This window comes from Trachurus trachurus (genome assembly GCF_905171665.1).
Source record: "Trachurus trachurus genome assembly, chromosome: 18".
Classification (NCBI taxonomy): Eukaryota; Metazoa; Chordata; class Actinopteri; order Carangiformes; family Carangidae; genus Trachurus; species Trachurus trachurus.
This window is the reverse complement of record NC_139909.1, coordinates 10,790,280-10,808,418: the sequence shown is the minus strand read 5'-3', so window position 1 is coordinate 10,808,418 and position 18,139 is coordinate 10,790,280. Positions and strand designations below refer to the sequence as shown.

General features: G+C 41.0%; 1 protein-coding gene across 7 annotated transcripts in view; it reads left to right on the top strand.

The window, feature by feature from the left end:
- Nucleotides 1-1,554: 1,554 nt before the first annotated feature.
- The window catches only part of ehbp1l1a (EH domain binding protein 1-like 1a), a 38,882-nt gene continuing 22,297 nt past the window's right edge, over nucleotides 1,555-18,139 (top strand). Inside the window, exons 1-13 of one of the 7 annotated variants that reach the window (XM_083993524.1) lie at nucleotides 1,555-1,858; nucleotides 9,728-9,785; nucleotides 9,920-10,015; nucleotides 10,715-10,768; nucleotides 11,303-11,481; nucleotides 11,790-11,935; nucleotides 13,154-13,225; nucleotides 13,393-13,638; nucleotides 15,531-15,686; nucleotides 16,161-16,379; nucleotides 16,496-16,639; nucleotides 17,553-17,759; nucleotides 18,003-18,062. In XM_083993524.1, coding sequence (XP_083849650.1) covers nucleotides 1,755-1,858; nucleotides 9,728-9,785; nucleotides 9,920-10,015; nucleotides 10,715-10,768; nucleotides 11,303-11,481; nucleotides 11,790-11,935; nucleotides 13,154-13,225; nucleotides 13,393-13,638; nucleotides 15,531-15,686; nucleotides 16,161-16,379; nucleotides 16,496-16,639; nucleotides 17,553-17,759; nucleotides 18,003-18,062 — 1,741 coding nt within the window. In that variant the 5' untranslated portion in view covers nucleotides 1,555-1,754. The remainder of the gene's footprint in view (nucleotides 1,859-9,727; nucleotides 9,786-9,919; nucleotides 10,016-10,714; nucleotides 10,769-11,302; nucleotides 11,482-11,789; nucleotides 11,936-13,153; nucleotides 13,226-13,392; nucleotides 13,639-15,530; nucleotides 15,687-16,160; nucleotides 16,380-16,495; nucleotides 16,640-17,552; nucleotides 17,760-18,002; nucleotides 18,063-18,139) is intronic. The other 6 variants (XM_083993521.1, XM_083993522.1, XM_083993523.1 and 3 more) reach the window with 6 other exon arrangements.

The window sequence follows — 18,139 nt, the reverse complement described above, 5'->3', positions numbered from 1 at the left end:
ACTGAGACCTTTCCCCGACAGGCTCACAGGTAATTTCTGTTTGGCCTCGGCCCTTGATGATATCCCTCAACATCAGGGAGCTCAGTGTAAACAGTCATCTCTGTTGGTGTAGACCTGACTAATCATCTAAAGCAGAAAATCTCATTTAATATCATGTCTGTAGCCTATATGAGGTCTGTCTGAAGTCACGCTGATATTCATCTATAGGAACATAACACACAGCAGCCTGAGGCCTCCAGCTAAACACGCTTTATATTTTTATCAGCGGCTTCATGCTTCGGTGACTTTGGCTCAAGCTTTGCATATCTACAGCATCCTGTAGTTATTATTAGATTATCCTGCTCGACCATTGCAGTTGGGACTCACATGCACAGCAAAGCAAATGGTCCAGAAACAGTTTAAGCTGCATCAAGCTCGAAAAATAAGATGTGGTGAAACAGGAAGTACAACCTTTCAAGCAAAAGAAAAAAAGTGTTGCCATTAGATAACAATGACCTCTGTTCCTTTAATAGTCTAATCTTTCTATATATACAGAAATATATTATTTATTAGCCAGAACACGCCAAGAAGCCAAATGGGACTACAGATGCTAATAATGGGACTACAGATGCAAATTAGTTTAAAGCTATAATCTGGTACAGTGCATCAGATGGCAACATTTATGTTTGAACTGTACACTGTCCCTTATAAATAAATTAAACTGAAGCTGGGGATCTGGATAACATAATATAATTTAATAATGGGATTCATTCAAGTATTTCAATTCTGATATTTTACCAGCTTTAGACCAAATTATTATCTGATAAAAATTGACAAAATCATATTTTTTTTCTTCAGAGAAATAGGGAAATTAAACTGATTAAAACAGAAATTTGTATTTTTATTTTGTTGCCAATTTTTTGAAATTGTAGCAAGATTGCACATTTAAATATTTTAAAGAATATAGGCTATAGCCTAGTATTATGAGTAAATATGTACGTATTTTGTTCATATTTGATAGCTAGATATCTTGTAATTTCATGTAGGATGTGCAGTAGGCCTACAACATGGAAATAAAATGCACAAATTAGGATGTAGGATAGTAGACAATATTATTATATTATTACTACCATCTTTATAATTATTGTTGTACTATGCCGCTTTTCATATTAGGCTATTTGGAAGTTTAGTCTTATTTCATGTGTGTTATGTGGCTTTTAATGGACCCCAGGAAGAGTAGTTACCAGGTGTAGCAGCTAATGGGGATCTTAATAAAATAAAATAAAATCAAATTGAGACCAAATATCTTATATTCTTCTATATTCTTCATTTAATCATTTAATAATACAGTATTATTGGGGTTTGAATGTTAAATTGTCATATTTTTTAGGCCAGTCATTAAAAATACTTGTGCAGATATGTTATTTTATTTTACGTCTTCTTTGACAGCTAGGGCTTTTACTTTGAAAGTCATGACGTACCGTGTTCCGGTGTGGAGCTCGTTACCTTGACGCTCCGCGCGCTGATGCGAGGAGGCGACGGGCGGCGTGTGTTTGTTTTGCAGCCTGTCCGAGCGCCGGACTGGACGCCGGGTCGGTGAGGAGGAACAGAGGGAGGGAGCTGCTGCTGTCAGCGGAGCAGGTGGAGTTTCTCCGCTCAGGTCCCAGCGCAGGGACTGTACAGGCATCTGTTCCCCCGGGTTTGATGCGACTTTCTCGGCTCTTGCTTGCGGACACAGTAGAGGAGTTGTTCCCCGACTGGGTCCGATTCCGACCATGACTTCGGTGTGGAAGCGGCTGCAGCGGGTCGGGAAGAAGGCGGCCAAGTTCCAGTTCGCCGCCTCCTTCCAGGAGCTGATGGTGGAGTGCACTAAGAAATGGTGAGTAGCCCAGTGACTGTCTTTTAATTTGTCCTTACGCAGGTTTGTGTTTATATAACTGCAGAGGAAGTGATGCCAAACTCCATTCACACATTTTTAACAGTTTTCTCTTGGTAAACTTATCTACACACGCCTCAAAACAAAATGGCAGACATTAAGAAGAAGAAACATGTCAGGTTGTTGCTGTGTCTTAAACCCATCATCTTGATTGATGGTCATCGGACCGACCGACCGCCTGCTGGGCGTAAGGTCTTGATCAGCTGCGTGGGAAAGAAGAACCATATTTTTCTCTCCAGACTGATCACGCCCCACTACTTCCGCGTTGTTTTTTCTTTCCTTTTTTTTTAGATTTAATATTCAGCCTATACTTGTTGTGACTGTGTGGTGAAGCACCATGTGTACTGTCATGTCTGTAGGGTGGGTGATCATCTAGGGACAGTCAGTCAGTGCTGAGAGGATGTGATGTGGTCGTCTGCATCATCAGCACCAGCAGGTCCAGAGAGCCAGGATTTTACTACAATGAGGTCATTAAATAGGAGTTGGAGGGAAATACTTTTTCTTTCAGTTCTGGGAGAAGTCTGAGCTCTGATATGAAAGGCTCCTTCAGATCTAAGATCCCCAATGCAGTGGTTCTCAAACTCTTTTACATCAACAAATTAGACCACGGACCCCCCCATTGGGCAAAAATTTGAAATAAACACCAGAAATACACAAATATTTGTTCTGAGACTGAATAACGTTACCTGTTTCAGTCAATGTATGTTCAAATTACTGCATTACTGAATTTTTTTGAAAAATTTCAAGAAATGTCTGGGAAAAAATGTCATATTTCTGGAAAAGAAATGTGGTAAAATTTTGAGAAAAAGTTGGGGACTCACTTGAACCCTCTCAGTGGTTAAGCTACCAATCAGATTGATAGGAGATTTTAGAAACTGTCCTTATCGGAAGAATTATCGGCTTCCGATAGTGGTCAATCACTGCTCACTTTCCACCTGTTAGAGTGAGGCGACATCATCTTATAGCACCAAGGTCTAAGGTCAGGGCAACACTTGACCTGTACCTGAGATGGTTTCTAGAGTACAAAGTAATCTGCCTCCTATATCGAGGAAGTGCAGCTTTTCTCCAGCCAAACTAACTGCATTGTCATGGTCTTTTCCACGGGGACAAAAGGGGTTATTGTGATTAAAATGTGCTCTGTTACTCACATGCCGAAGCGCTGTGCTGACTCTGACTCTGACTCTGACTCTGGACCGTTGACTTGGCCGAGTAATGTGCTTGCTGAGTCGTCGGGGTCACCTGAGACAAGGTGTGACTCATCGGTCAGTTGTTGGCCCACCCTGACCTCATGTGAGTCATTAGGACCACATGGGTCAAGGAGTGAATTGGGGTTAAACCACCTACAAAGGCGGCTGATGATTGGTGTCGTTAACCACCTACTCGTTCCAGTTGGACATAGATGGATCGCTCCAAAAACAGACTCTTGAACAGAGAGGAAGCCAATTTGCCTTTAACTTCAGCACTGAATGACCACCATGACCTCAATGACTGAGAACCTAAACAGACAACAATGAGGTCATAAATTCAAATTCCTTCAATGGCCAGTCCGGCAAACCAACACCACAACCTATACAATTGCAATTAGTCAAATAACGTTAAACAAATACATGCAATGCGACCCCCCCTAGGGCCCCTTGGTGTATGTGAGAGAGTCCGGAGCAGTGACCCACTTTACTGAGATGGGAATCCGGCCACAATAGAGTAACACGCCTGTTATGTGTCAGCTCAGTGTTTTTGGTATCTGATGTGAACAGCTGAAACCTTGTGGTCAGCGGAGGATTGACAACAAGAGTCAAAGTCATTGATGTCCTGTACACATTGATCTAAGAATAATCTCAGCAAGACGTCAACTGCAGTGATCATTTGACCCAACAATGGGACCAAGCGATGCACAGGATCTGAATCTGGGGCTTTTGGGGCCTCTGAGGGTTCAGGGCCCGGAGCGGTTCAGTCCAGATGTTCACTGCTGATGTTGGACCTTTTTGAATTCTTATTGGCTGCACTGAATTATATCATTGTTCTGTTACTGTTAAGACTTTTTATGTCACTGCTACAATGGTGAACAGCATGATCACACTTTTTCAACGAACAATGAACTTTTAATTCTTCAGGATATTGTATTGTATGGCATCATTCATCATTTCCATTGAATTTGGAAAGTGACAAAATATTAACATATCCTGAATGACAATAAAACAGTCAGCACACTGGTGGCACTGTTTCTTAAGTCCGACCCACGGACTTTGGAGGGGTAGAGTAGCCTGATATTCGAAAATATTGGATATTACAAGTTCTTTACAGCTGTCTGTCCAGTTGTTTTTCTACTTTGTTTACTTCATAATGTACCTTGTCATGTGACAGTCCATGCCACCCTGGGTGTTGACTTCCAGGTAGAGGGCTGTGTTTGTGAAAACTCTGCCAACTCAAGTTTTGACCTGTTATTTTATTGGCGATCTTGCAAAAAAAAGATCATATCACAATCGTTTTGGCTGGAGCAGCAGTCCACCATCTTAATCCTGATCTACACGAACTGGGAGGAGTGGCGGTGGAGCGCCGCCTGGTCGGCCTGCAGACTGTTAACTCCACCATCTTGACTTGGACTGAGGCTGCTGGTGACACAATGTTTTTGTTCTGCTTTTGCAGAGAACAAGCTAAACTCACAGGAGTTGCAGAGCAGAACAAGGACAGAGATCGCTATCACTAACAGCACTAACAACTGACAGTTGTCTGGTTAGCAGCGATCAACTTTTGATTTTAGATAAGTGCTGTTTCTTCTAACGACGTGGCCTCTATGGATCATCTGAGGGGGAGGTCATGTGCCAAAGTCGGACCCTCAACGATATAAGATCGTACACTCTTTGCATCTCCTGGTTCTTCTCGGTCTTGTGAAGCTACAAAGAGATTTGAGATGAATCTAACAGCAAAATACTCACTTTCTTGTGTTGGTCAACAAAAACCATCAAGGCCATTCTGCATTTATTTGTGCAATTGGTGAATAATCATCATGACACATCTGGAGACAACTTGAAGTCGTTGAATGGTTTTCATACTTAAGGTGTCCAGAAGGAAACTAAACTGTTGTCACTTCTTAACACCTTGTGTTTATCTACCTACCCAGAATCCTCAGCGACCACTCACGCAGGCCTCACTTTGTGCCGCTGTGTTTGTGTTTGAGGAGTTCCTTTAATGCCTTCGTCATTACTCAGGCTGCAGTCAGCATGTGTTTCCACTCTTCCAGCCCTGGCTTGTTTTAGTGGCCCACCTTCTCCTTCCTGTCACTCTGTTTATGCAATTTCCAAGATGTATCATCCACACGGACCAGTATCAGCACGTCTCCGTGTTCATGGTCCCGTCATGTGCGCTGAGCCACGGGGTGTGAGAACCGATACAGTTCACACTCACAGCAGTAAATGATATGCCAACAAAATGTGTAGTGAAGTGAGAGTGGTTGTTTCCTTTTTTTTCTTTCTAGGTCTGAGTTGAAAGTCTCTTTGGTTTCTTGAGACATTTCTTATATTCTTATGTTCTCCTACTGGATCCTATGTTTTTTTTTCTAGCTTTGCCGTTACCAATTCAGAATTATGACTCACAAACTCTGAAATCACATAAATCAATCAAACTAACACCCTCTCAGCCCTCTGTCATGACTTGGTATACTATCAGAAGATGATAAATCTGGGTAGGGCTTGACTTTTAAAGGTTTGGATCTCCACCCAGGGATCCTACAAACCTCTCATTGGATGAAATTGATCAGTCTATGTGCAGGTTGTCCTCCCCCTGATCATTAGGACTCATTACCTCTTCATGTACTGTATATGTACCGGCCTTTTAGCAAATTTCTCTTGATCATCTTTGACCTTGATCAGAGTCAACATTGAAATCCAAAGGTGGAAAGACCCACATCTAAAACAGTAGGCTATAAGGTCCGGCAATCATCAATTCAGTTTAGTTCAATTTAAATCAATCCAGTTCAGTTTAGTTTGATCTGATCTGGTCCAATCTAATCCAGCTCTGCTCAGTTCAGTTCAGTTCAGTTCAGTTTGATTCAATCCGATCTGGTTCGATCCAATCCATTTGGGTTCAGTCCAATTTAATTCAGTACAATTCAATTCAATTCAGGAGCCTTCATTTGTTCCCTTGGGGCAATTAAAAGAGAAACACAAAGTTGATATTAGCCAGTGCAACCCAAGCCTGTGCACGTTTGGAAAAAAACAATGACAATGACATGACGAAACAACATCAGTACAATGAAAAGGACTCACATATATCTGACTGTACTCATGGAAATTTCGGACCTCTGCACCATCAGGTGTTGGAGAACTGGAGGTGTGGGGAAGTGTTTCTGAAGCTCTGATGAAATATGAACCTTCAACAGATTCATACAGTCTGAATAAGAAGAATCAGAGGTTTGTTGGGGGTTTTAAGTTGAAGAGAAATAACTCTCACTCAGAGGTGACATCACAAACAGCGCTTTTGTTTTGACGAGAATGTGTAAAATGTGGATGAACTGGATTGGCTGTCTCCATGATCTGATTGGCTAATGATCTGGAGGAAGAGGAGGAGGAGGAGGATCAGAGGGCGGAGGCAGCCTGGGAAAACTCCCCGGGGGAGGAAACTGCTTCAAACACAGTCTACTGAAGTAAAGTCAAACAAACCTCCAGGTCTGGTGTGAGTGAGTGAGTGTGTTACCTGTGTGTGTGTGACATTATTCAACCCCCGGTCCTGATCTCCTGCTCTCGGCAAACCACTAATCTGCTGACTGCAGGAGCTAAAAACACTGCGGTACACTTGTAGGTCAGCCTGTTGCAACAACACTGAAACACGCCTGTGATAAATAGTGCAGCAGGTGGAGGATTGCTATTAAGCCCGTGTGAAGTTCAGCCTGGCAGGCGGCTATTTCTGTTCAGTCTGTCACTCTTACTCCTCTCCACAGAAGTTTGACCAGTCGGACACTTAATACAACACCTGAAGTCCTCCTCTAAGTAGAAGTGTTTTGGTTTAAGGAGAGTTCTCTGGCTTATTATAACTTGGCTTCTACTTTTCGGACTTGGTATAAAACAGTTTTAGAGTTGGTTCTTGAAAGATGCTGCGATCTTTCATCCTCCATTTTTGTTTGGTTCATCATGTATCAATGTGATGACGGCTCCAGTCCGTCCATTGTCCTTCCGCATAGATCTGATAGTGAACATCTGTAAACATCTGCTAAATAGAATTAAACACAGCTGGATCATCCATCTTGGGTTAGGGTTAGGGTTCTCACCTTGCAGGACCTCCAGTACTCTGATTGGTATGTTGATGCTTCCTGATTGGATGGTTACTGTCCAGTCAGATACAGTGGGAACTCTGACCGAGGTGGAAATAGAAATAGCAGTACTCATCTTTCCAATTTATATTTGAAGCCATGAAGTAAACAGTCCTGTTCCTAGTAACACCAGGAACATAAACATGGCCGCACCTGGTGGAATCAAAGCCCCTAAAAAAAACCCATGGGAAATCTTCATACGTTATCTTCACTTCCTGTTGTTGTTTATGTTTATTGCTTGATCATTTATTGTTTTGTGTAAACATGTGTATGTGTGTGTTTTTATTCTGTCCGGATGTCCCTGAATGCCTCACATGCTACATGCTAACTACAGCACACATCATCATTAGCAGCAGCAGTGAGGAGGTTTATACTGTAGTTGTCAGAAAAATATGAGGGGCCACTTCACTGCAAAAACTCAAAATCTTTCCAAGAATTTGTGTCCTTTTTCTTGTCAAAATGTCAAATTTCCAGTCAAAACTAATCTCTTTGACCTTAAAATAAGACTCATCACCTAAAAATCAACTTGTTTTTAGATAATTTTCACTTGTTTCAAACACATTTTCACTTAAAATAAGTAGAAAAATCTGCCAGTGAAAGCAAGTTTTTTGTGCTTGTTATAAGAAAGAAAAACTTGCTCCACTATCAGATTTTTCTACTTATTTCAAGTGAAAATCACCTTGAAAGAAGTAAAAACTGTCTAAAAACAAGCTACTTTTATGTGGTGTTTCTTATTTCAGTATAATGAGATTTGTTTTGACTAGAAATGACATTTTGACTAGAAATAAGACAAATATTCTTCGTAAGATATTTGAGTTTTTGCAGTGTGGGGGGCCCTTTTTACCCTTGGGGGGCTCAAACATGCCTGGTTTGCCTCTGCTGATGTTGCAAATCTGAGGAGGAATACCATGAGATATGTTACATACCATATGTTACACTCACACACACACAAACACACACACACGCACACACACACACGCACGCACGCACACATTCTCGTGTGGAGATGTTTATCCTCATGGTCACACTTTCCTATCACCATCACGAGGTTTTCATTTTCTCATGACCTCTCCCCTCCCCCCCTGTGTGTTGACAGCACACACACACACACACACACACAGATGAGCGTGTGTCTGTGCTCAATCAATTGATTATTGACCAGGATCTCCAGGGCCTGGACTTTTCCTCAGTCGCTGTCATCGGACTGAAATTAAATCAGATGATAATCAACTTGTTGCTTCAGTTGATGCAGCCATAAAACGACAGAGAAGACATAATACAATAAAATAAATATGTACACAAGTATTAGAAGGACAGTCGTGAGTCCAAGCTTTTTGGTCCACACTGAAATATATCTCAGCAGCTAGTGGGTGTAACACAATCTGAAGAAGACACTTGTGGTCCCTGGTGATGAGTCCCACTCACAGCTGTGGTCCTCTGACTTTTCCTTCAGTACGACCAGTTGGTTTACAGCCGAGACTTTGGTCCAAATTCTTGACAGACTTGGATCAGATTATCTGGAGACGAACCACAGCTGAGACGTTCAGTGGTTCCAGTCCAATAAATGTGGGATAGTGACCTCTTTAGTTTCTTAAAGGGATAGTTCAACATTTTTTTTGGCAAATTGGCCCATTGCCATAATCCCTATAGTCATAGCAGTAGGTTCGTTACCTTTAATTGTTGGTGCAAGATGTTTTTAGAACGGCGGAGCAGAGCCGTGAGCTGCTCAGAGCTACGCTACGGAGGCTAATGGGATTTCTTGGTTTCCCTCATCAAACTCATCAAATTCACAATCCAACAACTCCACAACGCTCTGGTGGACTAGTTGTGACCTGCACATTCACCACGCTATGAGATAATAACAGAAAGTTACCAGACAGAGTTGTTGTTGTGAGGGAAATACAGAGACTGCTTACTGAAAAACTGCCCCCGACGGGAACGCGCATCAGCGGTTTTGCATGAATTTACCTCTAAAACAACTCTGTCTGGTAACGTTCTGTTATTATCTCATAGCGTGGTGAATGTGCAGGTCAAAACTTGTCCACCAGAGCGTTGTGGAGTTGTTGGATTGTGTATTTGATGAGTTTGATGAGGGAAATAAAGGTAACAAACCTACTGCTATGACCATAGGGATTATGGCAATGGGCCAATTTGCCCAAAATGTTGAACTATCCCTTTAACATCAGCATCAGAGGTCGACTGATTCTCAAAGGCAGACATAATAACTATTTTGGAGCAGGAAAAAGCCGATAGCTGATGAATCGGCTGTTACGGAAAAAGCACATTAGACGGCTCGGTCCAGAGAGCGCAGTCAGTCAGTCAGTCAGCACGTGAGTGATGCAACACATTATAATCACAATAATCCCTTTAGTCCCAGCCATTTCCTGTAGAAAACAGTGCAGCCAGCTCCACTTCTGTGATATAAGTGCACATCGTTAATACTTATGCCAATATAAAATGTCCTATTAAAGGGCCAAAACAATTATATTTCTTCTCTGCTGTGATTTCAGGCAACCGGACAAACTACGAGTGGTGTGGATCAGGAGGAGCCGACGTCACAGCACGAAGGTGAGAGAGAGAGAGACATTTTAGAAACACTGAGATGTTGATGGTTCAGTACTGTATGTTGAAGTGGATTTAAAACAGCGGCGCTCTGCTGAGGCTTTGGTGTCTGAATCCCTGTGTTTATCCCGACTCCACAGCTCCACAGTTGGCAGCCGGGGATCAAGAACCCCTACAGAGGCCTGGTGGTCTGGCAGGTTCCTGAGGGTTTAGACATCAATGTCACTCTCTTCAAGGTGAGTAGATAGATAGATAGATAGATAGATAGATAGATAGATAGATAGATAGATAGATAGATAGATAGATAGATAGATAGATAGATAGATAGATAGTGTTAACAATTAATGGACTGTTTACAAGAGCAGTCTTGTCATATAGTGGTATAGATTGATTGATTGATAGATTGATTGAATTCCCTTAGGGAAGCTGATGCTGATAATAATGTAAGAAAAGGGCAAGTCTATTGATTGTCCAACCTGTTCTTTGATTTTCTATCTAACCTTTGACCTTTCCAAAACTGAAGGAAGCTCATCTTCATCAGTTTGTAAAAAACCCCCCCAAAAAAAACCTCTTTTCCCATTAATTTTGATGTTTATTTAAGTTCTAGAAAACTGCTCTCAGACTTTTGTTACTTATAATTTCAACATATACTATAAGCATAAACACAGGCCTACGATAGATAGATAGATAGATAGATAGATAGATAGATAGATAGATAGATAGATAGATAGATAGATAGATAGATAGATAGATAGATAGATAGATAGATAAATGTAATGTAAACATAATAATAAATAGGTAATAAATAATGTATGTGGCCGATACACTGCTGTGGTGAATATAAACAGAGAGAGCCAGAGAGTTGTTGTTAATGTGTTTGAGCAGTGACTTGGTTCAGACATGAAGCGATGACTTGTTGACTTGTTGTTCAACAGGAAGCGACTGCAGAAGAGTTTGAAGACAAAGACTGGACCTTCGTCATTGAAAATGTGAGTCCACTCTCTCTATGTGAAGCTTACTGTACACATTATTGATTTAGTTTAACCCTCCTGTTGACCCAATTTGTTCCCTTCCTCCATCCTTCCTTCTTTCCTTCCTTCTTTCCCTTCTTCCTTCCTTGAACGAATCTGTTCCCTCCCTCCATCTTTCTGTCCTTCCTTTTTCCCTTCCTTCTTTCCACAATCCTTTTTCCCTTCCTTCCTTCCTTCCTTCCTTCCTTCCTTCCTTCCTTCCTTCCCTTCGTCCTCACTTCTTCTTCCTTCCTCTTTTGAACCAATTGACCCTCCATCTTTCTTTCCTTCCTTTTCCCTTCCTTCTTTCCTCCCTTCTTCCTTTCTTCTTCCTCCCTTGAACACATCTGTTCCCTCCTTCCATCTTTCTGTCCTTCCTTTTTCCCTTCCTTCCTTCCTTCCTTCCTTCCTTCCTTCCTTCCTTCCTTCCTTCCTTCCTTCCTTCCTTCCTTCCTCCCTTTCTTCCGGTTAAGTTTGTTTGACCATCGTGTCCATGTTGTTGTGTTTCACCAGGAGACTAAAGGCCGGAGGAAGGTGCTGGCGTCGGTGGACGTCAACATGAAGAAGTACGCCAGCGCCACCCCGGCCCAGTACGACATCACGCTGAAGCTCAAACCGCTGTCGGTCAAAGTGGTGGAGGCGACGCTCAAACTCACGCTGTCCTGCGTCTTTCTCAAAGAGGGGAAGGCCACGTGAGTTCATCAGCTCGGCAGCCGATCGATGTTTAGATTATTGGCTATAAGCTGTTACTTTTATATACTGTATGTTGTCTATGTAAATCTTTTGTTATGTTTTGATTGTGTATTTCTGAATTTTATTTTTATTTTTATCCTATTATTTTTATTGTTACACTGATCGGACCCCAGGAAGAATAGTTGATGTAAACTACATCATAATGGGGATCCAAATCAAATCAAATCAAATCAAATCAAAAACACCGAGAGGAAACAGCAGCAGATCCTCACTCTTCTTCCTCTTCCTCTTCCTCTTCTGTCCACAGAGACGAGGACATGCAGAGTCTGGCGAGTCTGATGAGCATGAAGCAGAGCGACATCGGTAACCTCGACGATTTTAACGACAGCGACGACGAGGGCGGAGACGACAGGCGGTCCAGCTTCGGGACCGGACATGCAGCTCATTTTACCGGTAAGACCAGCGACCTTTGGGCTTTATTGTGTTTTTTATCCCTTTGAACACTTGTCTAATGTTGTTCAATAAAGTTTTCAATCAATCAATCAATCAATACCACAATGATGATTGATTGATTACGCAACAATAAGAGTCATTTAGCTTCAAAGTACAGCAGTGACAGGTGAGAGTTCACTGCAGAATTTGTACAAATGTCACATATCCAGTAAGCAAAATGGGAAACTGGTCGAGGGTAAGGAAGCCCTGAAAGGCTAAAAATGTTTTGCAGTTTGTTTTTTTTATTACGGAAAAAAACTTGGAAAAGTAGGACACCTTGTAAAATATTTTTTCACTTGGCTCTCTGGGATTTTCGGCTCAGGAATGTTTTTTTCTGTGACGATTTTCCCAAAAGAAAAAAAAAAAAAAACATATATATATATATAATTCCCTTACAGAAAAGCCACATGAACTGTGATTCACATGTGCTCAAAAAAAAAAAAAAAAAAGATTCACATGTGCTCTACATGTCATGTGATCACATGAAAATAACATGATTCCTATGTGCAAAATTTTTCACATGTGAAGCTCATGTGTTTTTTCTGTAAGGGAATTATATTTTTGATAATAATTATAAATTGAATGAGAATAATATATAAGTTTATTCTTTAATTGAATTAAATTCAGTTTGATAATACACAATTTGATTATGTTTTCATTTTATAATTTGTAATTTATAATTTTGGAGGAAGGTAGGTATAGGAAAACCCAAATTATTATTTATTTTAAAGATTATAATTTAATTTATCTTACCAGTAAGTCCCATTGAGATAAAAAAAAAAGAAAAAAAAGAAGCCATAGTAATTATACAGCAATATCCTGTCTTGGGGTAAATCTGTAATTTTGTTGTTGCTAAAATCTGTATTTGTAAATGTAATAGTGTTACATAATGTTTGTGTTGATAGATTTCGACACACAGCCACGAACAACACAAACAGCAGCGTTAACCTGCTCACACCTTTAAAGAAAATCTGTTCTAAATAAAGTTCTGCTCCAGATTTAGATCCTTCATTAATTCTGGATCAGTCTCAGCTCCATGTCAGCTGAGGCGTCCCGTCTCACCTGAACCCGTTATGCTTTCTCAAACCTTCTGCTTCCTCTTTTTCTCTCTTATTTAGATCTCACTTCTCTTTTCCTTTAATCTCTCTGCTGCTCTGTTTATCTTTTTTTCTAAAACAGCTTCTCTTCCTCCTACTGCTTCGAGAATACACGACCTGGCTTGGAGGCCTGCAGTTGACTCAGGCCCCACAGGTATCGTCTCTCTGTTTCCTGCTCTCTCTGATTGATTCAGATCAATCACACTATAATAGTCTATAAATAGTCTTTCATTGTTTCCGACACTAATCTGATTATCACTGTCCACTCTTTAATTTCAACTCGTTTCCATCCTACGCTCTCATCTCTTGTCTTCCACTCAGTCGCCTCAGAGATGGATTGGAAAACGTCCTCTGGTGTTTCCTCCACCATCTCGGCCTCATTTCGCCCTCCTCTGCCCGAACCCCCCGACCCCTCTGTCCCACCCTCTTTATTACAAACCCACACTCGAGCACCAAGCACTAACCAGCAGCCGGCTCGGCCCTCCGCCTACGCCTTCTCGTTACCGGCCTTTACTCGTGCTCACCCTCCTGCACTGCCCAAAATTTTCCAGCCAGGTGCAGCAACAGGTGAACAGATCTTTTCTTTTTTTTGTGTTGGTTTGATGCATTTTTTTCACATGTTGGTACTTTGAAACACAACTCTGAGGATCAAATGTATTTTAGTGTCAATATGAATTCAAAATTTGGATTAGATTTAAAACTGACACTGAGCCGAGTTGTACCCAGAGTTTCAGTCCTAAATTAACGGTGTGAACGCACCTTAAGCACAATAAACTTAAACTAGAGAATGCATTTCCTGAAGGAAATACGGGTGAAAGCTGGAAGCTGAATGAGCTGAATTAAGTGAAGAAATTGCTGAAGCAATCTTGAAAAGATGAAACAATATCTGAAGTAAAAGTAAAACATGTAAGAAGGAGGCTGTATGAAAAGTTGGAAATTACTTGAAGTGTTGAAGATTAGTATGAAGAAATTGAAAGGCTGAAGTCTACTCATATATATTTAAAACGGGCATTCGGGCACGGGAATTCAGCATTCATCCTAATTAATTGTAATATTTTGTAGTAGATGGAGTAAATACAAGTGTTTGGTGTGTAGTTGTATTGTAGTATGAATATAAGCTTATTGTAAAAGTAAATTTTGTATTGCATTTTCAGTGGTTTCCATTTGCTGTTAAGATAACATCAATAACTCATAGATAACCACTAAATTAGATTTTTTTCAAATTTTCATTTTACACCTCAGCAGAAAGTGTTGACTTTCATTGACACTTATGAGTCTAATTTTGGGTTTCTTGACTGACAAAAGAGGAAATGAGGACAGTTAAAGTGAAAGCGATAGCTGCGGGATGTTTTTAATGTCGAAAGAATTGTGCTGTAGCAATAATTGAAATAACCGTACGACTGTAGAGCAGTTTCAGTTTCTCAATTGATATGAGTAAATATACTGAAAAAGTTGCTCCGTATGGAATAGTTCAGTATTTTTGTAAATGCAGTTTCTTTTTGAGCCTTTCACCAGCTGTGACAATGTGTGTGTGTCATTGTGGCAAAATGCGGTTCTGGTAGAACCACAGTGTTTATCTGCCTCGTCCATCTGTCGACACATTCTTGTCACGGTGATAGTGTCACAACCTGCCAGATACGGTCGAGAAACTTTGAGGCTGTGGAGCTGAGATTAAAACGAAGGCAGAGTTTAAAAGATGGGTGCGGTCCGAACCATGATGAAGACTTGAGTTCTCCAGGGAAAACACAGGAAGGTTTTGCCTGAAATTAAAATAAAGAGATCTTAGAGTATCTTGTATTTACTGTAAACTAGACTCAGGTATTAGTTTCAGATCGTTACGTTATAGTTATTTTTACCGACATAGTAAAATAACAGTGTGGTTCTTTGACGCTGCTGCTGCAGTTCTTCAGATCTTTTGATGCCGTGTTTCTATTTTCGTCGACGATGTTCTGTTAAATGTTCTACTCTACTCTATTATAACTCAATGGCTCAACTGTAACCATGTATAATGTAGTTATGTTAGTACTTACAGGTCAAGTCAAGTCACAGTTTATTTATAAAGCACATTTAAAACAACCTCAGTCGACCAAAGTGCTGTACAGTTGTAAAAATACAATATAGTTCATCATAAACACTATAATAAATAAAAACAATACAAGGAATAATGATCACTCAATTTAAATTTAAATTTTATTCAATTTAAAGCAAACATTCAAATAGAAAATCAACACCCATCACTTATTTTATTCTTACAATGGGCATACCATTACATTTGTCTGTGTCTGTGTGTTTGTAGTGTAGTTGGCCGATAGTGTTTCATGTATTTCTAGCTTCACTCATTGTTTTCCTGTCTTTTGGTTTATCTTCCTGCTTCTCTCTTTCCTCCTCTCTTTCTACCACTTCCTGTATGCATCTATATATATACTATATCTATATACACCTCTCTGCTGTCCTTTTAGTGGCTGTAACAGCTCCTCGACGGCCTCATAGCTTCCACTGTGACTCCCATCCAGCCGAGGGCTTGGAGGCCCTGGGCTTTTCTACCTCCCCCTCCTCCCCCCCGTCCTCTGATCAGTCTCTCCATGCTCCCTCTTTATCTGATACCTCACAAACAGGTACTGAGTAGTTCAAACAGCAGAAGATCCAAAATATGGTACATACTGTAGGTTTAATCACAGTTTTCAGTTTTGCTTTGGCACTTAACAGTAATTATTGGAGATGATATATTACGATAACTATTGAAGTTATGAATCTTTCCTGTAAAATCAGCAAAATGTGTTTTGTAGCAGGTCTTCTTTGCCTTCATTGGGAAACCAGACAAGTCAAACTAGGGTTTTTGGATTGTTTTCCAATGGAGACCGAGCTAAATGAGCTTCTATGGATAATTGGTTACACTTTTTAAGCTAGCTAAAGTTTTTAGAGTTTTGAAAATACAGCAATTTATCTTCCGTTTACTAAAAGTATAGTGTCTTCGAGTGTCTTCTGACAATATTTTGATGATACCGTTAACAGCATTAGCTTCACAGATGCAGTTGTTCGGAGGGATGCGATGACGAGGTTGTAATTCTAGTTTTATCTTCCTCTCTCAGCATGTCCGAGTGTGTGGAGAGCACAGAGCGTTCCTTCCTTTTCCTCTATTTCCTCCTCCTCCTCCTCATCATCAGCAGCTCCTCTCAGCTCCTTCCCTCTCCTGCCTCCACCACCTCCTCCTGTCGCTCCCAGACAGCCCAAAGCTCGACCCTCCTCTATGGGGGAGTCTGGTTCGGTCCTCACCCGACCCACCAGTCTGCCCTCCGCCCCTGAGACAGGTACAGGGACATGAGACAGAGCTCAGGCCAGATTCCTTCTCTCTTTTCTTTTCTGTTCACCTTTCACCTGTTTTGTGTTTTCCCTCTGTCCTTTTTCCTTCTCCTCTTTTCCCCAGCCTCCTGGCAGAGTGAATGGAGGCCTCCGAAGTCTCAGGCCCCTCTAGCTCAGACACACCTGTCTCCTAAGTTTCTACGCCTCTCTGGCAGCGACCAGGGACAGCCTGCAGTGCTGCAGAAAAAACAGAGACTAGAGATGCCATGTAATGCTGCTCCGCCCTTAACGCCTTTGACTCAAACCCGACATCCAACCATGTTGATCAGCCTGTGTTTCTTCATCTGCTCTAACGTTTGATTTACTAACATAGCAGCTTTGGTTCATCAGTCTAGTGCGGAGATGATATGTAATTCCAGGGTTTAGGGTCTGACTGTGCCTAATTACAGATTACATATCAACTGATTTGACTTGCAACTAGACTCTTGACAACTTTTATGGACGTAGATTGACATTGAAGCCCTTGAAAGACCAGTTGTCCCCTTTATATTACAAATTTTCTTTGAATATCCAGTTATTTTTGATGAAATTGTGAATGTTTTGCACCTAGCTGTTCATAAAGCAAAGAAGAATCCCAATGTAAGCTCTTAACTTTCCGGGTTGGATAATATAGATACACATGAAATTGTATTGTGACAATGAGAGAAATTTACAATATCATATATTACATTTCTATATGGAAACACAATCCTTAATCTGCTGATACTAGTGAAGACGTTTGATTATTATTTCATAGTGATCAATGGGGATGAGCATGATAGTCCTCCTCTGTCTGAATCACACAAACTTTCAACAGATTCAAACATAGACTAGAAATATTACATACCTGAAAGGAGGTTAAGAAAAAGGTATGATGTTCTATCGTCAAATTGGCCGATCACCGGTGTTTTGTGGTGTGTTGTGTTGATTTACTTGCATCTTCACTGGCAGTTTTCACAGGTGATGGTGTGTGCTCACAGAATGTGTTTGAAAGTCGCCAACTTTTTGATTCTGCCCGGCTTGTCTGATCATGGAAACCCCACTCATCACTTTGAGTTACTGATTTCCCTTTATTCCCTGTCCTCTGCCTCTTTCCTCACCTCCCTCCCATCATTCCTCTGCCTCCATTTCCTCCCTGTCAGCTTCTTCCTCTCTGCCCGTTGATCAGTCATTAGAGCAGAAACCTCAAGGAGGGTCTGGGTTTGTTCCTTCCTGGAAACCAGACGTCACCCCTTCAGTAGACCCCTCACCTTCCTCTGCTCTTGCTCTCTCCGGGCCTCCTCTTCCTCTTCCTCCTCAACCTCATATACCCCAAACTGCTGTAGCCTCCCCCAGTGACCAAGACGCAGGTACAAAATAAAAAAAGGAACAAGAGCCATGTTGTTCCTGTGTAATTACATTTAGCATTAAAATCAGTGACAGTGTCCATCTCTATGTGTGGCAAATGTCTCCCCCTACTGGATGTTTCAGGTTAAGCAGCTAAACATTTGATTCCACATACATTGCTGCTGTGAAGACACATGAATATACATTTTCAGGTTATTATGTGTTTTTTTTTAATGAATTTCGTTTATGTTTTTCTTTCCTTTCAGAATTCGCAAGACAATTGAGCACACTGAATGAAGAGGACAACCAGAACACAACACCTACAAGTGAGCAGGGAGCACAAAATTAAGTAAATTCGGATTGGTGATAACTACATGCAATTGTTAAATGTTTAACTTATTGT